This window comes from Lactuca serriola, chromosome 4 (assembly GCF_051521515.1).
Source record: "Lactuca serriola cultivar US96UC23 chromosome 4, Lser_US96UC23_V15, whole genome shotgun sequence".
Taxonomy (NCBI): domain Eukaryota; kingdom Viridiplantae; phylum Streptophyta; class Magnoliopsida; order Asterales; family Asteraceae; genus Lactuca; species Lactuca serriola.
In genome coordinates, this window is record NC_136411.1 from 166,001,913 (window position 1) to 166,028,243 (window position 26,331).

At 36.0% G+C, this 26,331-nt stretch overlaps 1 protein-coding gene across 3 annotated transcripts; it reads left to right on the top strand.

Annotated features, from left to right (window-relative positions):
- The first annotated feature begins 20,030 nt into the window (after nucleotides 1-20,030).
- On the top strand, nucleotides 20,031-26,126 carry LOC145102886 (uncharacterized). Of its 3 annotated transcripts, none has more exons than XR_013706291.1 (6): nucleotides 20,031-20,169; nucleotides 21,836-22,018; nucleotides 22,137-22,393; nucleotides 22,480-23,807; nucleotides 23,891-25,240; nucleotides 25,603-26,126. XR_013706291.1 is itself a non-coding variant. In XM_079040388.1 (5 exons), the coding sequence occupies exons 2-5, from the start codon at nucleotides 21,849-21,851 to the stop codon at nucleotides 25,106-25,108; spliced, it is 2,973 nt and encodes a 990-aa protein (XP_078896514.1). In that variant the 5' UTR covers nucleotides 20,031-20,169; nucleotides 21,836-21,848; the 3' UTR covers nucleotides 25,109-25,488. The 3 variants fall into 3 exon arrangements, 1 of the variants encoding a protein (XP_078896514.1); XR_013706292.1 differs by having other exon boundaries at nucleotides 25,622-26,126; XM_079040388.1 differs by lacking the exon at nucleotides 25,603-26,126 and having other exon boundaries at nucleotides 23,891-25,488.
- Nucleotides 26,127-26,331: the final 205 nt, after the last annotated feature.

Sequence of the window (26,331 nt, forward strand, 5' to 3'; positions counted from 1 at the left end):
CAAAGCAACATGACAGGATGATTTATGGAAAGGGAGAGGTTATTATGGTTTATTAATATATTATATGAATAATATATTAAAGGAGAAATCATATAGTTTAATTAACATTAATCAATAATTAATTAAGAATTAATTCTGTGACTAAAATAGATTAAGTAAATAAAGGGGACTGGCACTGTCAATTGTGTGATAGTTGGTTTTTAGGTTGTGGATCTTCCTAGATATGGGGTGGAAGAAATTAGGAGTGGAAGCCCACTCTGATTTCGGCCATAGAGGCCTTATTCTAGAAGATTCCCACCCTACTTAGGGCCTAAGTCATCAAATTAGGGTTTTGACTGAAACCCTAGCAGCACAAGTATATAAGGACCCCTAGGGTTAGCAAAATCGGCCACTTGATCCCTTGGAAGCTTGGAGCCGATTTCTAGCCTCCCACCCTCTCTCCTAAACATCATCCTCTTGCTTGTGGTGTTTGTGAGCCATTAGAGGTGTTACGCTTGTGACATTAAGCTTCTTGAAGATCAAAGGATTCTTGCAACCATTGAAATGTATCAATTAGTTTATTACAGATTTTGTGACAACTCTAAATTTATTTCGTCACTGTATCCCATTTCCGTTAATAAAATTTATTTTTATTAAAATTTTCCGTTAACTTTTGGATTAAGTTAATTAAATTGGGACTTTTAGTTTGACTTCATAAGTATCGGAACACATTAGAAACACCTTAAAACACCCTCAATATTCATTTGGAAAAGTTTTAGTTACAACTAAGTCGGGTTATGGCAATTTAATCGGGTAAAATTGTAAACCCCCGTTTAACGTCGGTATTTGGTGGATTCCCACTTGGCCACAAACTCAAGACTTATATAAAGGATGAGTGACTTCATTTGAGCTTTTTCCCACCTCCTCATAACGTTCTCTCTCTACTCTCTCTCTAAAACTCAAGTTTTGATCAAAAAACACCCTTTCAAGATCCAAAATCGTAAGTAATCTATCCTAGCATGTTGTTTAACTTGTTAAGCATGCAAATCTATGTTTAGATCATTCAAAAAACTCAAAAACTTGTGTTTACGGTTTGGGAACATCTCCCAAAACCGTAAACTCCCTTAAAGGGGTTTTGAAGCCCTAAAACCCTTCCAAATCCTTTCTAGTGTTTAGCAAAGACTTAAGGACTTGCATGTACGAGCTTAGAACACCAAAATCATGTCATTTGGGTAGTAAACATGAGTTTATGGCCCAAGAACATTCTTGGACCGTAAACACTCCTTCATAGACCATAAACACCTTTTAAGGTGTTTAATTGCCCCTTAAACACCTCTAAAACCTTCCATGAGTGCCTAGAACATTGTATTCCTTCATGTGATACACCCAACCATGCACAAACGAGCAACACTTGCGTTTACGGTTTGGGAAGGTCTCCCAAAACCGTAAACACCTCCAAAGGGTGTTTAAGTGCCATTAACACATTGAATGACTTATATTTGGGTCTAGAACTTTGTATGTTTAACCTACAACCACCAAAACACATGAAGAATGAACCAAACATGAGTTTACGGCCGTAAAATCATGTGTTTACGGTAGTAAACTCACCAAGGGTCCTTCAAGAAATGTAAATCCCTTTTCCAAGGTCAATTCAAGTCCTGATCACTTCCTAAGCCTTTGATTCAACCTTAGAACCCTCCCTTGTGCATTATAAGACCTTTAAACACCCAAGAACACACCACCCATGAGTTTACGGCCGTAAAATCATGGGGATATGGTCTCTGGACCATAAACACCCTAAGGGTCTACTCTTGAAGAGTAAACTCCTTATCCAAACCCTACACACCCTTAGATGCAACCCGGATCATTCCTAACACTTGAGATAAAGTGTTTTCGCGCCTCGAAGTGTATTTTCATACTTAATTAGTAGTTCAAAGTCTAATTAGATACAATTGTGTATCTCCTTATGTTACATAGGAACCTCGCGCGTCTTCAAGCCTTAAACTGATACTCAGCATCCTACCAGGCACATTTCTTGTCTGGTGAGTTCATACCCCTACACCATTTTCCGTGTTTTTTTTATGTTTTCAGGGGAGAATACAAGAAAAAGTACAAGGAAACTTGTACTCAAAACTTATTATTTCGTATGAAATGTTACATGTTTAGTATGCTTTTAACACTGAAATCCATATTAACCAACCGTTTAAATTGCAGAGCTAGTCTTCAAACTAACTGTGAAACTTATTATAAAATGTTATATTTTATATTTCACGAAGGATTTCATGCCTTTCATAAAACTGGATTTTTCCATATTATTACTTGTAAATTTGTTATTCTTAATATTGGAGACACGTCCTCTGAAACACTTCACAGAGATACGCGAGTGGAGGACCGCCCCTATAACCAGAATCTCCTGGAGGGAGAACGTGACTTGAGTGTATATATCTATAAGGGGCTGACTACCCCGCACCTTGCTGCTAGCTACAGTGGGACCGGCAGGTCTACGGGTGACAAAAGTCATAAATGATACTGGCCCCGTTACGCGCCATATCTAGTTTATTGTATGGTTATGGAACTCGCTACTTAGATAATGGAGATTTACTATTAAGTAATAATGAGCCTAGTGAACTGACCTCAAAGTAATAATTGTTTTGATTACTAGAGGGTATTAGTAATACCCTTAGGTATTAGTTCATACCTACTTGTTTGTTTTATATACGTGTTAAAACTAATGCACTTTCCAAGGATAAGCAAACTTTCAGGGAAACTTTACTTAACATTGCAAGTTTGGTAGATACTTGTGCTTTTCATTCCGGATCAATAACCAACCACATACTTTTAAGGAAAATAAGGGTTTTTCTTGGGATAAATTAACTTTTCATAAACAGGCTGTTTAACAAATGAATAACCAAACTTCTTTTATAAGAAAATATGGGATTTTCTTGGGATACAACTGCTTGTAAACTTAAAGGAACATTTCCTTTCACAGAAACAAACTGCTTTTGAACTCACCAGCTTTATGTTGATATTTCTAAAACTGCTTGTATTCTTAAGTTCACGTTAGATAGGTAACCCTCTTTCTGTCACACCCCAAAAACCATAGGCGGAAACATTTCCGGGGTTGACTCCACGTTGAGTATCAAATCCAATGTACATAGTAATCACAGTAAACAACCATTACATTACATATATTTGAAAGTTTACATTTGTTTCAAAAGTAAATTATACAAGTGTTATACATATATATCATATGAACAAAAGTTGAGACGAGTCTTCTAAGCACTCCGTCTTCTCCAAAAAATATCGTCGGGTACCTGTCTAATGTGGACCTGAGAATACAAGCAGTTTGAAAATTAGCATAAAGCTGGTGAGTTTATAAGCGGTTTTGTTTTATGAAAATGTATCAGTTTCCTTTAGTTTTCCGAAAAGGTTTGTTATCCAAGAAAATCCCATATTTTCTTATGTAAAGTTAGTTTGGTTATCTTTCGTTACAGTTCAGTTACGCGTTATATGTTAACCCCAGGAAAATCCCATATTTTCCTAAATGCAAGATTGATTGAATAACACAGAGTATAGTTTAATACACAAAACTATATATTGAGGATCATGGGATTACTATCCCGAATTAGATATGAAATACTTTGATATACACGAATTGTAGATAGAAAGTAGTTTGAAAACCTTGGGATTATCATCCCGAACTAGTTACAAGATAGTTTGATGTACTTGAAATTATAGATTGAAAACCATGGGACTACTATCCCGAACTAGATATAATATTGTTTGATAAAACCATGGGATCACTATCCCGAACTAGGTATAAGATAGATGGATAAAGCCATGGGATTACCATCCCGTACTAGATATACTTTCAAAACCATGGGATTACCATCCCGTACAAGATATAGATTGAAATCATGGGACTATCATCCCGTACAAGATATAGATTGAAATCATGGGACTATCATCCCGTACTAGATATAAGGTATATACATACTGAAAACCATGGGAATAACATCCCGCACTAGATACAAGTTTTTTAGACTGAAAGCCATGGGACTACCATCCCAGACTAGATATAAATTCAAAAATCGAAGCTGTGAATAAACTTATACTAATACATATTGTGAGTCGGGTAACCATGCTGATACGACAACGAGACCTCCTTGACGTTTGTCAGACGTCGGACGATATCCAAAATTTGTCACCCCAGGCGTACCCGTCTAACTGTAGCTAGCAGTTAAGGTGTGGGATTGTCAGTCCCGAATAGATCTATTCACAAATTCCTCGCTCTCCCTCCAGGAGAATCTGGTTACACTTCCGGGGAGGATTTACTGATCATCCATAAAGGGTAGTGACGAACTCACAAGCTAGTACTAAACTATTCACAGGGTTCTCATACGATATCAAACATACAAAAGATTATGAAACATAATACATTAAATATAGATACATACAATGAAACTATCTGGCAATACAATCAAATGATACGGAGATAAACTGAATCAGACATAGTTTATCTAATAACTTTATACACATATCAGTACATGATAAAATGAATGCTAAAGACCCCAAATTATTCCCATAATAATTTGATTAGTTTGGTTATTTTCTTAACTAAAATCCATTTAGCTGTAATTGATAAATCATCCCTTATGCTCAGCATAATACATAAGGAGTAAAAGTGTTTATAAATTTGTTAGATATTATTTGAAACACATCAATGTTATGTTTTTGAAAACAGTTATAGTTTGCTTGTATTCCCCCCTGAAAACATTGAAAAACACGGAAAAAAACGTAGGGGTATGAACTCACCGAACGAGAAATGTGACGATTTCGGATGCTAAACGTTGGTCCAGGGCTTGCAAACGCACGAGGTTCCTAAGTATAATGTAAAGATACACATTTGTATCTAATTAGGACTTAGATTGATTATTTGTTAGGGACAAACACTTGTAGTCGCGTAAACACCCCATTACGAGTGTTTGGAGGGACCCGGGTGGCGCTTAAGGACGTGTAATGGCACTAGGGACTTGGAACTTGAGTTTACTCCCCATGAATAAACTCATACAAGAGTTTTCGGCCATAACACCCATTCCCCATGAGTTTATGGCCGTAAACTCATGGTGGGTGGTTTATGGTTGTTAAATGGCTTCATATGACTAGGGAAAAATGCTAGACTTTGGTTTAAGGGCTTGGAATAAATTTTAAACACCAAATGGACATAATTAAGGGAGTTTACGGCCTAGCATAGGTCTCATGGCCGTAAACTCCTATAAACCCATGAAAAAAATTGTGTTTTTGATTCCAAACAAATCACATGTGATTGCTAAAATTATTTCAAGGCCTTACATGAATTTCTATGGGACATTTGAGGTGTTTTTGGAGTTTACGGCCTATGAGACCCCCCTCATGGTCGTAAACTCTCCTAGAGAGGGATTTATTATGTTTTAAGGCCAAAAACTTGTTTGTAAACACTTCTAAAAATTATTCTAAGGCTTTAGGGGTGTTAAAGTGGCTTTCTAACACCTTAAATTGAGTTTACACCCAAGGTTGAGGAGTTTACGGCCCAAGCACATGCCTTGGCTGTAAACTCATATAAATCCCCCAAAATTTATGTTTAAAGTGTTCCAAGGCTAAAGCAATTATTCTAGAAGTCATAACCATGTCTTGTTGAGGTTTAGGAAGGGTTTAAGGGCTTAAAAACCCTATAATTATGAGTTTACGGCCTAAACACCATCCTTGGCTGTAAACTCATATACAAGTCTCCAAATTATAGTTTAAGGCATTCTAGGTCCATTCTTTAAAGCCATCTAGCCATATCTAAGTCCCAAAATTGTTTAGGAGGGGTTTAAAGGCATAAAAACCCAGTAATTATGTGTTTACGGCCCAAGCTCCTTCCAGGGCCGTAAACTCATCTACAAGGTCTTAATTCATGTTTTAATCTCGAATTTGAAGGCCAAATATGCTATACAATGAGTTTAGAAAGGTACCTTAGAGATTTGAGGCCTTAAAATTAAGTTTTGGACCCTTAAACTTGGATTTAGGAGAGAGGTTAGAGAGAGAGTAGAGAGAGGAAGAAAAAGCTTCAAATGAATGTTTAAACACGTTTATATAGGTCCTAAAACTTGGACACGGTGAAATTCTACCCGATACCGGCTTTAAACGGGGCTTTAGGTCGCACCCGATTAAGTTTCCGTCACCCGGCGGGGACGTTTCTAACTTTTTGAAATAAATGTTTTTGGGCTAGATTCATGAGTTCCTAAAGGATTTGGACACTCATTGGATTATAATAAACATATAAATTTATTTAATTTAACCCAAAACGGAAACGAAACTATTGACAAACGGCGAATCTTTACGGGTAGAATGGGTTATCGGTGATGAACAACTTCGGGTTGTTACACTTTCTGTGGGAGAAGATGGAGTGTATAGAAGTCTCGTCTTTACTTTTGATATACTGATGTGTATATATATATATATATATATATATATATATATATATATATATATATATATATATATATATATAACATATATTATCTTGCTTTTAAACAAATGTAATTATTCCTATGTAATGTAATGGTTGTGTTTACTATGCTTGCTATGTACATTGGTTGTGATACTTTACATGACATCCTCCGCCCCGGAACGTTTCTGCCATCGGTTTCGAGATGTGACAGATTGGTATCAGAGCCCTTGTTTATAGTGAACTAAGTATACCGAACCTTACATGGTATATAACTATAAACACTAAGGGGCCAAAGTGCTCTGAACTAAAAGTATACTTTAAAAATATAAGTATTTTTACTCCAAGTATACAAGAATACCTAAATGCCGGAAATCGTAACCCTGAGCAGAACAAAACATAAGTGATTGGGTGTTGTGCAATGTGGTTAAACCTGGGCAGTTATGTAGTCGTGTCTAGGGTCAATATAGTCTGATCAACTATATTCATTCGAGACACGGCCAACATGTGCTTGGGAGTGACTGTGGTGTACAGTAGGCCTAAAACCTACCTAATATCCAAACAATGAGTCATCGTCGCATCAAAACATAAAATACTATGGGAGTATTTTCTAGAGCCAACTTCGTTATAGAAATCCTCGTTCAAGTGTTGCTACTTATTCCCCTTAGCGATAAGTTCCCTTGATTTGGTAGCTTTTCTATATGTTATCGCATAGTAGAACACTCTATCTGTCATATTGAGATATCTCTTGTTTCATATCTCTTGATTCTATCCAGAGGACTTACCATCCTCTCTTTCGTGATCATTTTAGATCAAGATGCCTCCAAGAAAAAGACCCAGCTTAAAGAACAACAATCCTCCTCCACCACCTCCCTCTCCATTTGATCCTGTCATGTTCCAAGAAGCCGTTACTGCTGCTGTGGCTGCTGCTATGTCACAAATGAACCCCGGTGGTTCAGGCGGGCCAGGAGGTGGTACTCAGCCCCAAAACCAGGAAGGTAGTCAGGGACACCAGAAGGAGTGTTCCTACAAAGATTTTAAGAACGCAAAACCCACACCTGTCAATGGCACTGGAGGTGTTATTGCTCTAACTCACTGGTTTGAGAAGATCGAGTCTATTTTCGAGATCTGCGCCTGTTATGAAACTGACAAGGTAATGTTCGCCGCCTGTACTTTCACCGATAAAGCCCTGACTTGGTGGAATGGCCGAGTCAAATCCTTAACCCTACCTGTAGCCAATGCAATGGGTTGGGAGAGTATGAAAGAACTTCTACTTGTTGAATACTGCCCACGGGGCAAAATGCAGAAGCTGGAACATGAACTCTGGAACCTTAAGATGAAGGGTTCTGATGTCACCGCTTACACCTCTAGATTCGATGACCTAGCGCTTCTCTGTCCGGGAATGGTTACCCCGGAAAGTAAAAAGATTGAAAGATTCATCTGGGGATTGACCCAGCCAACCAAGGGTAATGTTTTGGCTGCAAAGCCAAACACATTCGACAACGCAAAATGCCTAGCGCAAACCCTGATCGACCATGGGGATGATCTTGATGAAGTGGCCACCGCTCCTGAACCGGCAAAAAGGAGAGGTGAGAAAAGAAAATTTTGGAAGCAGAAAAAGGATCAATCTTCCCAAGAGCCCTCAAAGAAGCAGCAAACTGTGGCAGTCCACGCTGCTACTACTCCTGTTGCTATTTCTGCCGTCGCTTCTACAGCTCAAACACCTACCAGTAGGTATGCTAGTACCCTTCCTCGATGTGACAAGTGTAACTTCCACCATAACCCCAGTCCATGTCGTGAACTGTCACGCTCCAATTGTGGTAAAAAGGGGCATACAATCCGATTCTGGAAAGCACCAACCCAATCAACCAATCAAACTTCTAGAGCGGGTGTCGGTCAGGCCTACTACGGTTGCGGTGAAGTAGGGCATTTCAAGAGAAACTGCCCCAAGGCAGCAACAGCTGGCAACACCGGGAGAGTCGTAACGATGGGGCGAGATGAGGCAGTCGCCAATCCCACTGTCGTCACGGGTACATTCCTTCTCGACAACTCTTATGCTAGTATCCTTTTCGATTCTGGTGCTGAGAGAAGTTTTGTTAGCCATTTATTCAAACGTCTCCTTAAACATAACCCCCAACCATTAACCGAAACGTTTACCATCGAGATGGCTAACTGTGAGAAAGAGAACGCTAATGATATATTCATAGGTTGTACCCTTACCCTTAACGATCATTCTTTTCCCATCGACCTTATGCCAGTTTCCATAAAGAGCTTTGATGTTATCATCAGCATGGATTAGTTGAGTCCCAATCATGCTGATATCCTTTGTTACGAGAAAGCCATCCATCTCAATCTCCCCTTTGGCCAGACTCTCATGATCTACAGCGATAAACTCAGTTCCAACCTCCGCATCATTTCATGCATCAAAGCCTAAAAGCTTATGCGAAAGGAGTGCCATGCATTCCAAGCCCATGTAATCAACGAGAAATAGGAAGTTAAAGACCTTGAGAGCATCCCCAAAGTTTGTAACTTTCCTGATGTCTTTCCCGAAGAGCTCCCGGGAATTCCTCCCAAACGTCAAGTCGAGTTTCGCATCGACCTAATTCCCGGAGCAAATCCTGTAGCCAAATCTCCCAATCGCTTAGCTCCAGCAGAAATGCAGGAGTTATCCAGTCAACTCAATGAGCTACTTAGTAAAGGGTTCATCAGACCGAATTCCTCAACCTGGCGAGCCCTGGCATTGTTTGTGAAGAAGAAAGATGGATCCTTTCGGATGTGTATAGACTACCGTGCGTTGAACAAATTGACCGTCAAAAACCATTATCATATTCCTCGAATAGATGACCTCTTCGATCAACTTCAGGGAGCCAGTTACTTCTCAAAGATAGACCTTAGATCAGGGTACCATCATCTACGAGTTCACGAGAATGATGTTTCCAAGACAACATTCAGGACTCGATATGGTCACTACGAGTTCGTAGTGATGCCCTTCGGTCTAACCAACGCACCAGCAGTGTTCATGGACCGGATGAACCGGGTGTGTCGCCCCTTTCTGAACAAGTTCGTCATAGTGTTCATTGACGACATACTTGTCTATTCCAGAAGCGAAGAAGATCACAAACAATACTTAAGGATAGTGTTGGAAACTCTTAGATCGGAAAAGCTACACACGAAATTCTCCAAGTGCGAATTCTGGATTCGGAAGGTAGCTTTCCTTGGTCACATGGTAAGTGAGGAGGGTATACACGTGGACCCGTCTAAAATCAAGGCGATAGAGAATTGGTTGGCACCGAAGACACCCACAGAAATCCGTCAGTTCTTGGGTCTCGCGGGCTACTATCGCAGATTCATTTAGAATTTTTCCAGAATCGCCAAACCCCTAACCACTATGACATAGAAAGGCGTGCCCTTTTGTTGGAGTGAAAAGCAAGACATTGCATTCCAAATGTTGAAGCGAGCCTTGTGCAGCGCACCTATCCTGTCCCTGCCCAAAGGGACAGAGGATTTCGTTGTCTATTGCGATGCGTCCAATCAGGGCTTAGGCTGTGTGCTTATGCAGAGAGGAAAGGTTATCGCTTATGCCTCAAGACAGGTGAAGACACACGAAGTTAACTATACAACTCACGACCTGGAATTAGGAGTAGTGGTCTTCGCACTGAAAATTTGGAGACACTATCTCTATGGAACCAAGTGCACGATCTTCATTGACCAAAAGAGTCTGCAACATATCTTCAATAAAAAAGACTTAAACATGAGACAATGGCGATGGTTAAAGTTGATCAGTGATTATGAGTGAGAAATCCGCTACCATCCCGGCAAGGCCAATGTGGTAGCAGATGCCCTTATCCGAAAAGAAAGCTCAAGCAACAAGGCAAAAACATTGACAATGACCATCCATTCCCACTTATCCGCACAAATCCGAGAAGCCCAGTTAGAAGCCTTAAAACCAAAGAACGCATCGAATGAAGCCTTGAGAGGAATGGATAAAAAACTTGAGATTAGAGGTGACAGAGTCTATTGTTTCATGGACCGAATCTGGACCCCAAAGTTCGGAGGTTTCAGGGAAGTTGTCATGAACGAAGCTCACAAGACCAGATATTCCGTTCACCCAGGTTCGGACAAGATGTACCTGGATCTCAAGAAGTTATACCGGTGGCCGAACATGAAAGTCGAAATCGCTACCTTCGTGGGCAAGTGTCTGACTTGCGCCAAGGCAAAGGTCGAGTACCAGAAACCCTCGGGTCTACTCCAGCAGCCCGAGATACCTGAGTGGAAATGGGAGATGATCACTATGGATTTCATCACCAAATTACCCAAATCTCTGAGTGGGTATGATACCATTTGGGTAATTGTCGACCGATTGATAAAATCCGCTCACTTTCTCCCGATTAAGGAATCATTCAAGATGGAAAGACTCACGCGAATCTACATCCAAGAGATAGTCCGACTGCACGGTGTACCTGTGTCCATTATCTCCGATCGAGATAGCAGGTTTACCTCAAGGTTTTGGCAGTCCCTTCAGAAAGCTCTTGGAACTAAGCTGGATATGAGTACAACTTATCATCCTCAGACAGACGGACATAATGAGAGAACTATCCAAACCTTAGAAGACATGTTGAGAGCATGTGTCATCGATTTTGGAAATTCGTAGGACACTCATCTACCCTTGATCGAGTTCTCGTATAACAACAGCTACCACATCAGTATCAAGGCTGCCCCGTTCAAAGCCCTCTATGGTCGTAAGTGCATATCCCCTCTGTGCTGGGCTGAGGTAGGGGACACGCAGATAGCTAAGAGTCGAGTCCCCGATAGTGCTCTCACTAGTCCTGAAATCATCCGCGAACCCACCGAGAAATTCATTCGGATCCGAAAACGACTGAAGGCTTCACGAGACAGACAGAAGAGTTATGCCGATAAACGACGGAAATCTATGGAGTTCCAGGTTGGAGATCGTGTCCTGTTAAAGGTCTCGCCCTCAAAAGGCATGATACGTTTTGGAAAGCGCGGAAAGCTTAACTCGAGGTACATAGGACCTTTCGAGATCCTCGCTAGGATCGGTCTCATAGCTTATAAACTCCGATTACCTCAAGAGCTTAGCAACATCCATCCTGTATTCCACGTTTCTAACCTTAAAAAGTGTCTATCTGATGAAACCCTCGTAATCCCTCTTGATGAGATCGAGATCAATGAAAGTCTGAACTTCGTAGAAGAACCAATCGAAATCATGGATAGATAGATCAAACGTACGAAACAAAGTCGCATTCCGATAGTGACGGTTCGCTGGAATGCCAAGTGGGGACCCGAATTCACTTGGGAGCGCGAAGACTCAATGAAACAGAAATATCCACATCTCTTTCCAAATCCATAATTTGTAACTTAATTTTGAATTTCGGGACGAAATTCCCTCTAACGGGGAGATAATGTGACAACTCTAAATTTATTTCATCACTGTATCCCATTTCCGTTAATAAAATTTATTTTTATTAAAATTTTCCGCTAACTTTTGGATTAAGTTAATTAAATTGGGACTTTTATTTTGACTTCATAAGTGTCGGAACACATTAGAAACACGTTAAAACACCCTCAATATTCATTTGGAAAAGTTTTAGTTACAACTAAGTTGGGTTACGGCAATTTAATCGTGTAAAATTGTAAACCCTTGTTTAACGTCGGTATTGGGTGGATTCCCACTTGGCCACAAACTCAAGCCTTATATAAAGGATGAGTGACTTCATTTGAACTTTTTCCCTCCTCCTCATAACTTTCTCTCTCTACTCTCTCTCTAAAACTTGAGTTTTGATGCAAAAACGCCCTTTCAAGCTCCAAAATCGTAAGTAATCTATCCTAGCTTGTTATTTAACTTGTTATGCATGCAAATCTATATTTAAATCATTCAAAACACTCAAAAAGTTGTGTTTACGATTTGGGAACATCTCCTAAAACCATAAACTCCCTTAAAGGGGTTTTGAAGCCCCAAAACCCTTCCAAATCCTTTCTACTATTTAACAAAGACTTAAGGACTTGCATGTACGAGCTTAGAACACCAAAATCATGTCATTTGGGTAGTAAACATGATTTTACGGCCCAAGAACATTCTTGGACCGTAAACACTCCTTCATAGACCATAAACACCTTTTAAGGTGTTAAATTGCCCCTTAAACACCTCCAAAAGCTTCCATGAGTGCCTAGAAGAACCTTGTATTCCTTCATGTGATACACCAAACCATGCACAAATGAGCAACACTTGAGTTTACGGTTTGGGAAGGTCTCCCAAAACCGTAAAAAGCTCCAAAGGGTGTTTAAGTGCCCTTAACACCTTGAATGGCTTATATTTGGGTCTAGAACTTTGTATGTTTAACCTACAACCACCGAAACACATGAAGAATGAACCAAGCATGATTTTACGATCATAAACTCATGTGTTTACGGTAGTAAACTCACCAAGGGTCCTTCAAGAACCGTAAACCCCTTTTCCAAGGTCAATTCAAGTCCCGATCACTTCCTAAGCCTTTGATTCAACCTTAGAACCCTCCCTTGTGCATTGTAAGACCTTTAAACATCCAAGAACACACCACCCATGAGTTTACGGCCGTAAAATCATGGTGATATGGTCTCTGGACCGTAAACACCCTAAGGGTCTACTCTTAAAGAGTAAACTCCTTATCGAGGCCCTACACACCCTTAGATGCAACCCAGATCATTCCTAACACTTGAGATAAAGTGTTTTCGCGCCTCGGAGTGTATTTTCATACTTAATTAGTAATTCAAAGTCTAATTAGATACAATTATGTATCTCCTTATGTTACATAGGAACCTCGCGCGTGTTCAAGCCTTAAACTGATACTTAGCATCCTACCCGACACATTTCTCGTCTGGTGAGTTCATACACCTACACCATTTTCCGTTTTTTTTTATGTTTTCAGGGGGAGAATACAAGCAAAAGTACAAGGAAACTTGTACTTAAAACTTATTATTTCGTATGAAATGTTACATGTTTAGTATGCTTTTAACACTGAAATCCGTATTAACCAACCGTTTAACTTGCAGAGCTAGTTTTCAAATTAATTATGAAACTTATTATAAAATGTTATATTTTATATTTCACGAAGGATTTCATGCCATTCATAAAACTGGATTTTTCCATATTATTACTTGTAAATTCGTTATTCTTAAGATTGGAGACACGTCCTCTGAAACACTCCATAGAGATACACGAGTGGAGTACCGCCCCTGTAACTAGAATCTCCTGGAGGGAGAACGTGACTTGAGTGTATAGATCTATACGGGGCTGACTACCCCGCACCTTGTTGCTAGCTACAGTGGGACCGGCAGGTCTACGGGTGACAAAAGTCATAAATGATACTGGCCCCGTTACGCGCCATATCTAGTTTATCGTATGGTTATGGAACTCGCAACTTAGATAATGGAGATTTACTCTTAAGTAATAATGAACCTAGTGAACTAACCTCAAAGTAATAATTGTTTTGATTACTAGAGGGTATTAGTAATACCCTTAGGTATTAGTTCATACCTACTTGTTTGTTTTATATACGTGTTAAAACTAATGCACTTTCCAAGGATAACCAAACTTTCAGGGAAACTTTACTTAACATTGCAAGTATGGTAGATACTTGTGCTTTTCAATCCGGATCAATAACCAACCACCTACTTTTAAGGAAAATAAGGGTTTTTCCTGGGATAACTTAACTTTTCATAAACAGGCTGTTTAACAAATGGATAACCAAACTTATTTTATAAGAAAATATGGGATTTTCTTGGGATACAACTTTTTGTAAACTTAAAGGAACATTTTCTTTCACAGAAACAAACTGCTTATGAACTCACCAGCTTTATGCTGATATTTCTAAAACTGCTTGTATTCTCAGGTTCACGTTAGACAGGTAACCCGCTTTCTTTTGGAGAAGATGGAGCGTATAGAAGTCTTGTCTTTACTTTTGATATACTGATGTATATATATAACATGTATTACCTTGCTTTTAAACAAATGTAATTATTCCTATGTAATGTAATAGTTGTGTTTACTATGCTTACTATGTACATTGGTTGTGATACTTTACATGACGTCCTCCACCCCGGAATGTTTCCACCATCGGTTTCGGGGTGTGACAGATTTCGATTTCAATGTATGATGGATTAGGGTTTTCAAGTCTTGGATGAATTACATGTACGATAGAGAAACATAGATCCAAGCTTTAAGGTTTTGCATGAGTACATAGGATTGTTCTTTTGCTCCAATCCCATCAATATTAACATATATAAGTTTGTATCCTTGACATCTAAAGTTCTTATTGTATCGTTGTTATGGTGATACTTCACTTGTACATGGTGGTAGTGTAACCTTTTATTTGGACATGTGTGATTTACATTGATTTGAAATAACGGGTTGTTACACCAATGACGATCATTTTACAAGCGGCTTCCTTAAACACTCATTTATAGATCAGCTTCGTGAATGAGACCTACTAACAGTAAGACTAAATTTTCTTATATATATATATATATATATATATATATATATATATATATATATATATATATATATATATATATATCAAACTTTAAATTCTATAATAATATAAGAGTGTATCTTAAACAATTAAAATACTAGGGGTTTAATACTTTAATAAATTAAACTTTTGATTTGATTAAATTTAAACCCTTTATGGATTTATTAATTATCTTTTAATTAAACAATTAATTAAATTATTAATAACAAGGTTGTACTTTAAACCTTTTAAAACACTAGGGTTCTTAAATTTAAGATTTCAAAATTAAACTATTTAATTAAATTTTAAATTATAAAACCAAAGGGTGTATTTTTGAAACTTTTCAAAAATACTTGATCAAATTTTAAATAATTAAATTAATAAAATAATTTTTTCATTATCTAAAAATTTGACAAAATCATTTATTTTGATAAGGATGTGCATTTACCTTTTCAGAAAATTCAATTTTAAGTAGTAAAAATGAATTAATGTAATTATCCTAATTAAATCAAGATATCAAAATCGAAAAATCAGGGATCTGACAAGTGAACTCGTCGAGTTCAGGACAGTGAACTCGTCGAGTCCCAATAGGAACTCGTCGAGTCTAATGAACAAATTGATGAATTTGTTCCCTCATCCTTTGGAGAATTCACATATGCATCAAATTCAACTGAAAAACATCATAGGCTCTGATATCACTGATGAGTTTTGAGCATAACCACAACCTATGTGTTCATGCAACCCTAAATGCTTTGGATCTAAATTTTTCACTAGTTGAAAATGCAAATTGAATACCAAAGCAAAAACCCTAAATTTAACATATATAAATCGAAATTTACATATAATTAGGGTTTAGAAGTTTTAACTCACTTGTTATGTAGTAATAACAAGAACACCTTGAAGATCCTTGACTCTTGAAAGCTTAGTGTCTCAAATGTTGCCCCTCCAATGGCTTACAAACACCACTAGCAACATGATGAGAGGAGAGAGGAGGGAATTGCACCAAATTTCGGCTAGGGTTTTCCAAAAGTAGGCATTTTCTGAAAATCATAGATGGTGGGGTCTTTATATAGTTATGGGCTGCTAGGGTTTTCTAGAGGAAACCCTAATTTCTTGCTTAAGGCTTAAGCCGTTCATGGACTCCCCATCTAGAGGCCTTGGATGAAATCTATAGGGCCTCCTTACAGTTTTCTTCCACTCCAATCTAAGGAGTCCGATAGCTCAGTTTCACAACTATCAATGATTTGTAAAATAGTCCATGTTCCTTTAATCAGTTCCTTTAATCCCAAAATTAATTCTAAATTAATTTCTGATTAGCTACTAATTAAATAACATGATTTTTAATTAATATATTATTTTCATGATACATTAATAAATCAATTTATTATTCCAAATAATAAATTTAACCTCTCTCTCCAAAAGTCATCATGTCAAGTTGCTAGAATGAATACAACACAAAAGGATCATGCTACTATCAAATCAAGTACATACCAATTATAGTTATGAGCTTAGACACCTAATCCAACAGGGATGACACAAATCGTAATGGTATTGGCTTACCAAGTCAGGGAAGCGATGAGTTTATGAGGAGATAACACGTATGCCAACAATCAAATAAACAATAAATATTTAATAAATAAATAAATAAATAAAACAATCAATAAATAAACTAATCAACGAATATGATGAATGTATTGTTTACAAAGGTACCTTAGGATTATATATATATATATATATATATATATATATATATATATATATATATATATATATATATATATATATATATATATATATATATATATATATATATGGTATATAATATTGATAATTAGGAAATTTATAATTAGTATAATAATATCTTACATTTAATAACATTTAAATTAACAAATTAAATATATTAAGTTGATTGTTAAAAGGTTATAAGAGTTTTAAATACATGTATTAAAAAAATGTTTTAAATACATGTAATGAAAAGAATTATATATATATATATATATATATATATATATATATATATATATATATGTATAAGAATTTTAAATATTTGAAGTGTAAAAAAATGTTTTTTTTATTATATATATATATATATATATATATATATATATATATATATATATATATATATATATATATATATATATATATATATATATATATATATAGGGAAAGGATTAAATGAGAACACCTAAAAGGTTGAGAACGCGAGAACAAGTATATTTAGTTGTGATTTCATGTATTCATTTGTGGAGAAATGATAATTTTTTACGCGCAATCAACATGCATATACTTTTTCTCTTCAATTGAAATTAAAGATGTAAAAATTTATCATTTCTCCACAAATGAATAAATGGAATTAGAAATGAATATACTTTGTTCTCGCGTTCTCAACCTTTTTGGTGTTCTCATTTGATCCAACTCATATATATATATATATATATATATATATATATATATATATATATATATATATATATATATATATATATATATATATCGGTCTATTCATTGAAACATATACGATTTATCTTACAACATGTTGCCATTTTGCCAGTTTTGGTCAGTCTTCAACTTTTTACCACATTAGTTTGCGGAGTTAATACTTTTGGTCCTCCAAACTTCGATATTCTCTACTACTAGCCAAAAAAAAGGGTTCAACAGTTTTCCACTTTTGGTCAAAGGGTTCAACAGTTTTCCACTTTTGGTCCCTAACATTTACCAAATATGAGAGCTCAAGTTTTTGTTACATTAGTTTGTAGAGTTGCCGCTTTTGATCCCCCCCCCCCCCCCCCCCCCCGATAGTCTACTACATGATCTTATTTTTCTCAAATAAAAACAAATATATTTAATTACCAATGCTAGCAATAGATATCAAATAAAGTATGTATAGCATTGTGTAAACATGATCAAAGACAAATACAGGCTAGCATCCCCCCCCCCCCCCCCCCCCCTAATATTTTTATAACTTTGGTTATAATATATATATAATTACTAAACGCATAAGTAACTTAAAGCCCATATCGACTATCAGTAGTGCTAAGCTCCTTCCAAATGGTGTTTAAAATTCAATTATTATATAAGAAAATAATGAGGCTATGACAGTTACGACTAAAATTGAGGTCTAACATATTATTAATTAAAATCACATCGCCTCTACACTAATTTAATTTAATTATCGGTTGCTTACACCTATTGACTACAATCTGGTTATAATAAATAACTATTTTAATTGTCCATTAACCGCGAAATAGTTGGTAGCTTATATTTTCCATCCATAAAATTATAGATATTTATATTTCATAAAATAAAAACAAGCGCAACCTAAAACAAGTAATGTACTACTTTTATAAAATTTATTTAGTTTGTATTTTCTTGAAATATATCATAATACAATATGTATTTATGTTCTAACTAGTTTTCTTTTTAATATTAGTAGGTTAACTAATAAGAATCGGTGATAATAACCATTTGAAAGGTTTTGAAGATTGATTATTGTAAGGATTGATGTAGTTCACATTTAAATGTTTTTTTTTTCTTTATCAATTTTAAAGGTTCAATTATATTATTCGGAACCAAAAATATTTTAATTTATAACGATAAAACCTCCGTTATTATAAAATCCTAGTTGTGCCACTAAATGTAAGAACGTTGCTACTATAGGTAAAAATAAACTTTTCAAAATACTATGCCTCAATTGGAAAAAATGTTTAAAAAAAAAACGGATCGAAGATGAAGTCCGAATTTTTCTACTAGTTTGTATGCATGGATAACTTCAACAAAACATATACCGGTTTATATTACACTATGGTTTGATGTATTTTAGTATTTGTATGCATGGATAACTTTGTTGATGCAATTGTAGAACTTTTACTTTCTTATATTTATTTGTATTTCTATTTTGATTGTTCATTTTGTCGAAAATATCTTCTATAGAGTGGTCTATAGACCATTTCCTGGTGTATTAATGTTCTATCGACCTTTATTTTATTTGTATGAAAAAGGGTCAATATTGTTTTTGTTGTTTATGTTGCTACATAAAATTCGGTAATGTATATTCACATAAAGATTATTTATTTTAACATCCATAAATATTTATTTAAACTGCTTTGTCAAACAAAGCTTACACATATTTCAAAGCGTATCATGTAAACATTTATAGTGTGAATCTCGTTATAGCTTTAATACTAGACACTTAAAATCTGGATCGTAAATCAATATATTTTTCGTCTATATCATAAAATTTTAATAAATAATCGAATATGTATATTTTTAAATTAAAACAATAAACTCATTTTTTTTGTACTTTTTGGTATGCACGAAAATAAGGCTTTAATCTTAAGTACATTTGTTTATTTAAATAAAATAAAAAGCATACTCTAATATAAATTTCCATGAATCAATAATGTCTTTACATTTTACTTATCACATTTGAATTATAATTTGATGGCGAAGCATTTGTAACAGTAGTATTTACATAAAAGTAAACGAAAATATAATCATAAGTTAGCATAATTAAAATTGTTTTTATTTATTTATAAGTTATATTGTTTAAAATACGTTATCGTCACCTATAATTAACTAAATATACATTATAAAAACCTGTTAAAAAAGTTATTATCCCAATAATAAAACCCTAATTCACGTAATTGTCCCTACCTCTTTAACTGTTCCCATTGTTGTACTTGTATTACCACATTTGCCCTTCTCAATTAATTTATTTTAACTTTTGAACCCTTCTAGCAGAACAAACCATCACATACGGCATTGTATGCGCGTGTAATCACGCACCAATAAGAATAGCTTTAAGTGCGTGGCATCTTTTGGACTTATCCGACAATACCAAATGACTAGAAAATTGACCAGTCACCTAACATTGCGCGTGAGAACGGGGCGCGTGAGCAAAATTAGGGTTTAGAGATTTAGTAATTGCGTTAACAAACAACTAGCACTCACCATTTGGATGACGTGGTAGTTTATAATTGGTTGCTTTTTCACATACTTTACACGTTCACTGTGTGTTTTTCTCTGTATACGTGTATGATAGACTATAGTATATAAAACGCCTTGCTGTTTCTCTCTCCAGAAACACACACTAGGACAGCCTTCTCTCTCACTCTATGTTTCTCTCTCTCTATTTCGCGGAAACCTAAAGTGGTGACGACTAGGGTTTTCGGGAGTTTCGCCATCGAATTACTCACAAACGGCTTTAAATCTGTAAGTGAATTTTTGGTATTCGGATTCGTTTCTTGATTCTTCATCTAGTGATGGTAGTTTCAAGTGTTATTGTTGAAGATTTCAAGTTCAGATCTGTTGGGTTTTTGCTTGTCGGTATTTTGATTTGCTTTTGCTTTTGTTTTTTTTAATGGAAATTTTATAGCTGGTGATCTGAGCTCGCTCTCTAGTAAATTTTCTTGGTAATTTCTGTTCATTTGCTTTTGATGTCTGATTTGTTCTATTGAGTTCGTATCCTTTCTGGGTTTTAATTTAAAGTTCATTTTATGTTATTTCTTGATTGAACTTCTGACACCGAAGCTTACGTATTCAACCCATTGTATAAACCCGAAATCATTGTATGTATGTAATTGTGCGGGTGAAACCATATTTCTATCGTAAATTTGGGGTTAATCGCATGAATTTGAATTGGGTTTTCTCGAGAACTGTACAAAGCTTTATCCTTTTCATTTACCTTTTTTAGTGGGAGCGGCGGGGAAAGAGATAACCCTAATTGATTGGTTGACTTGATAATCTTTTTTCTTTCTTGTGTCGGTGTTTGTTTACTCTATTTATTTCTCCATCTACGCTTTCAAGTTCTATGTTAATTTTCTAGTCTACCATTTCCTTTCTTGCTAGGGTTCGTTCATCTTTTTGGATATTTGCACATATTATTTTTTGATGTTACCTTTCGGAGTTGTATTAAATTAAAGCTTCGTACGCCTACTGCTTAGAGACACAGGTTGGGCGCGTTAGTTAAAAACATTTGGTTTCCTTCACACTCATAGGGTTTCATGATTCGTCTACTAGGTGTTGTACATGTGATGTGCTGGAAGAATTTTAACTTTTTCTCACTAATTACTGTTCCTTGCTTTCTATTATTAATGTATGTGACTGGGCAAATTGAGTTTGTGTAACTTTGTTTTCCTTTAGCTTTAATTATGGCATTGTTTCTGGCTTTCTGCATCATCGTTTCTTGTGCAATGCTGTGCTACCTCACAGTGAAGTCGTAGCATGCATCTGGATATCACTTGCTTATCATGAAAAGACTATGAACAATTGAACATATGTAGGAGCTTTTTCTCTAAATAATTTTTACAATCTCTGTCTGATGAAAGTTAATTTTTATGAGTGCAAGTCAATTTGTCTGTGGTCCACTGTCTCTAGTCAAAACGTTTGACTAAATAGATAATGCAACTTTTAAGGTTAAATTCTGTGGTTGTTTCTGGGGTTTTGTAGGTTGAACTAAGCTTATAGCTAGCAGCTTAGAATTACAGATTTGGTTTGAAATATTAATTTGGTTTCATCAAGTTTTATAAGTTTTACCAATTTATTTTCTTCTGTTATGATATATGTGGCCATGGTTAACTTTAGCTGTAATAGTCGAGTTTTACTTTGCATTTAATTAACCATGGTTTAGATTTTATACTATAGTTAACTTTGCAATGCATGGCTTTCTTGTTTCTGATATGACAGGCTGGTCATTGTCAAGGAAATTGTACATGCATGTTATATCATTTGTAGGCTCATTATGACCTTACTATGAACACACATAGCCTTCATGCAAACCTAAAAATTTCTACATGTTATCAATTTCAAGCCAAAGCTTTCATGGACTTGCTACAACATGCATGAGAGTTTAATCACACTTGATGCTCTCTTGTTACAGTGATATCTTAAACATGAATAGCCATGATGAAAAGAGAATTTTCCCAGTAGATGCCGAAGGGAACAATGCTTCTTCTGTACTAAACTCCTGCAGCTCCACCATTAAGATTGATTCATTATGTATCAAACTTGGCTTTGTCAAGGAGAAGGGTGATGCTGAAAAATGTAGCCATTTTTCTATAAGGTAACTCTTCCTGTTTGATCCTGCATTATATATTCTGAAGCAGGTTGACAGTGGACTGCATTATATACTTCATTCTCCAGTATTTAACAAACTTTATTTATTATATATATTCTCTCAGAGGTTATGTTTCTGGGATGCGTGAAAGAGGTAGCAGCAACTTCTTACCTTTTGCTGAAGCACTTCCTCCTATGGATGTCCCAAATTTTAAATATTGGCTTTGTCAAAGTTGTGTGCATAACTGTGGAAATGCAAAAACCTCACATGAGACTCCAGTAGTCTCTGTGTGTGATCAAAGTATGATCCGATCATGTGCAAGGTCTTTCCCTAAACAAGACTGTGGAGTAACAGTGCTCCCTTTTGGTGAAGGCACTTCAGGTAGATTCCATTTTATATATTAGTAAATACATCAATATTTGACATGTCATTTTTCTGTGTATAAATAGTTTTCCTTGATTCATCAGGTCTTAAATCTGTTGATAATACGAAAGATGATGATGATGAAAATGTCCTTCCTGCTTTTGGAGTTGATAAAAGTCAACCTTCTCAAGAAATACCTGTTGATAATGCAGTTCCTAAAGAACCAGTTAAAATTAGTGACACCAATGTTGCTTCAGAGGCAAGTGCAGGTTTATTATGTAGGAAAGAGAGCAATGATAGGAGAGATGATGAGTATCAACAGCAAGACAGTGTAGTAATAGAGACAATAACTGGTGTTGTTGGAACTCCAATCCGATCCAGTCAGCAAAATGATCAATCAAATGGACATACAAGACGAAAGGCTCGTAAAGTGCGTTTGTTGAAGGAGTTGCTGTGTGGAAATAATGAAATCCAGCAAAAAGAAAAGGAAAATTCTAATACTGAATTGGATCCAGAACCATGTAATCCATTGCCAATTTCTTCCTTCATCAAAAGGAAAGTGCCACATGATCAAGATCAGATACCTGTTGATATAACCACTCCTGTGAATGCTTTTAAAAAAACAAAGACCTCTAAAGGGAATGCAGTTGCAGTTGCAGTTGCAAAAACCACCATTGTTGATCAACATTTTAAAGATCAAGAAGCCACTGAAAGTACACCAAACGATAATAGGACTCAGAAGAACTCCAATTTTGATAAGGTTAGTAGTGATCCAGTAACTGCATGGAGGTCAATATTCAGTGATATGACTAAAACAGACAATCATGTTACTACTACTGCCACTGGTGCTTGTAAACCAACTTGTGATATCTCAAAAGACAGAGGAAGCGGACCCCACTCAAACTTCATGGCCCCACCACATCCGGAGAAAAAGTTAAATTTTTCTATGAATATGTCAAAAAATCCTCTCAAAAGTAAATCTTTTGGAGAGGAATTATATTCAAGGAGAGGAAATGTAGATGATTGTTCTAGACCAAAAGATCTCAAGGCACATCCGGAGAAAAAGTTGAATTTTTCTATAGACATGTCGAAAGATCCTCTCAAAAGTAAATCTTTTGGAGAGGAATTATATTCAAGGAGAGCAAATGTAGATGATTGTTCTAGACCAAAAGATGGCAAGTCAGAAGCGGAATTAGGACTTAATCTTTCTCTAAATCATGACCCACAAACACTCATCAATCGTCCTCTCACCAATGATAATCATAGAAAAGATAATTTGTTCTTTGGGGATTTGAAATCAAGAATTCATAATTGGATTCCATATGATTCAAAATCAAAAAAAGGATCAGTTCATGATGTCAGCAAGGGACATGCTACTAAACAAGTACAGCAGCCCTATACATACGGGAGTTGGTCTGGACATCAGAAATTGGTATGGCAACTAATCAGTATTTTTTTGTAATTTAAATGCTTTAATGATATAATATGTTTGCTTTAAGTTTATGTTGTTTATAGGATTTTTCTGATCCACACAAGAGGAACAATGGAGTTAAAGGATACCCAGATGTAATGAGGCCTTATAATCGTCAAAGAAAAGGACCAATGGTGATGTTGGGGAGATCAGATGAAACTGAAGTTGTTGAACTCATGGCAAAAAATCAATACGAGAGAAACTTATGTGAAGCTAGAAGTAGTAGTAGCAACAACACTTTCATACCAAATGTATCAGGTTTACATAATATCAACATTCACAAACGTATGACATCATCATCATCATCATCATCATCATCACATCAAGACAATCTCCACCCTTCAACGAGTGAGAAACCCAATATGGGTCCCACCACCATGAGAAATCAAGCTTCTGGATTCTTCAATCAACAACTTTTTGATTTCAATGAGTTTGATGGAAATTGGAGACACAATAACTCACGTTACAATTGTATACCAATACCAAAGAAGAAAAAGAAAACTCCACCCCTCGTCTCTTACCAGTTGATTAAGCCAAGTCTTACCTTTGGATATACAAAATGCTCAGAGAAAGATAATGAAAAGGGCATCATGGATTTGGATCTGAATGTTGTGGCTCCAAATGTTATTGAAGAACAAAACAGTTTCCAATCATTAAATCCGACATCATCCAAACAACATCATCCGAAAAAGATACATTCGTTAGATTCTTCATATCCAAATGAAACGATCCCTGCGATGCAATTACTTAGTCTAATGGATGCAGGAAAGTCAAATCATCAGGTGAATAATACAGATGAAAGAAAGCTTCCAAAACCTCTTTCTCCTTGTTACACTCACTGCAGCAGCTCAAACATGATCAATGGAAAAACAATACCAATACCCAATGTTCAGTTCCCAAAACCGAGGTATCTCCAGTCATCTTCATTTCCTTGTGGGTTTCAAACTGGTCAAAATGTTAAGTTGACTTCCAGTCAATCAAGAGGTATGTCTTCAGCTTCTGTTTTCAGACCACAGGAATCTTATGTTTTTCCTGTTCCATGTCATGTGAGTGAAGATCGAAGTGAAGGTGTGGCTTTAAGAGATAGAATTGAGCCAATTGGGATTGAGATTTGTACAATTAACAAAAACCCAGCTGATTTTAGTACACCAGGACCCGAAAATCTGTATATGATTAGTGTTGAAGATCTGGTATTCAGAGGGGAGAAGGGAAAATCAACAACAGAAAATGCTAATGGACCAAAAAGGCAAAAAAGATCATAAATTTGATGACAGGTTTTGTGACTTTTACTGTCAAAAGAGCAGAATAATAAGGAAAAAAGAGAGAAGCATTTGTGACATGAATACTTTTTAGCTAAAGTAAAGTTGTTAAGTTATTGCCTTTATGGTTGACAGGTATGGCCTTACTTATACTTAATTTATTAAAAAAAGAAAAAGAAAAATAGTTGTAGATATTTTAAAGTTAAGGTTCGTTTTTCTTGTAATAGTTCATAGAGTTGTTTTTTTTTTGTTATCTGTTGGGATACTGTTGTTTGAGAGTGTTGTTTTTATAGTGAGAGTTTGAACTTGAGATTATGCTCTGTTATTTATGCTTTAAATATGAGGAGTTGTGTAAGTAGGGTTATCAATAAACATTTGTTACATACCTGTGCCTTCACTGTTTTTATTAAAATTCAAAATTGTTTATTGGAGATTTTAAGTAAGTCTGTTGTCTTTTACCTTAGCTTTTTTCCATAAATTACTCCAATGCATTGCAGGTTATTGATAATTTTGTAGGTACTATTCTCACAAAGCCGTATAAAGTAAAGATGATGTATTGACTTGTACATAATGCAGCAAAAAAGTGCATTTACTTCTGGATTTTCAGCTGTGGAAAAGGCTTTAGGTTCCATGTGCTTTACAGGCAAGAATTCGGAATCTTTAGTTCAGAGATCCAAAGGTCTTAAGGCGTATTCTCAATTTTAGAATTATATGTATATGAAGGTTATTTGTAGAAAGTCATACTCCATCCAATTGTAGGGGGTGCTTCATTAGAAGATTTCCGACATGAAATGTGACTCACAATGGTGAAATAAGGAGGGTGAGGGTGGTGGTGAGTAGGGGAGTAAACATTAAATCAGATGCTTGTAATAAAATTGAAATAAAAAGGACAAAAGTATATATGAAAATATTGTAACAAAAGCACACACACAAGTGGAGCAATGACTCATACTACCCCACTAGCTTAATTTAAAACCTACCCTCTCATACAACCCATCATGTATTACCTCACACTATTCAAACAATTCTTTTCCGGTCATCATCTTCTCTTTGCACCATAAATTATGACGTTTCCCACTCTTCTAATTGTAACTGTCAGTTGCCTCCGTTTGGATAGGTCCGAACCATTGTAATCTTCATTTCCTTAATTCTTTGGTGTCGACACCACTCCCAACATGTTTATGTATGCCTTATTTTCTTTTATCATTGATCGGACCAGCTCTCTT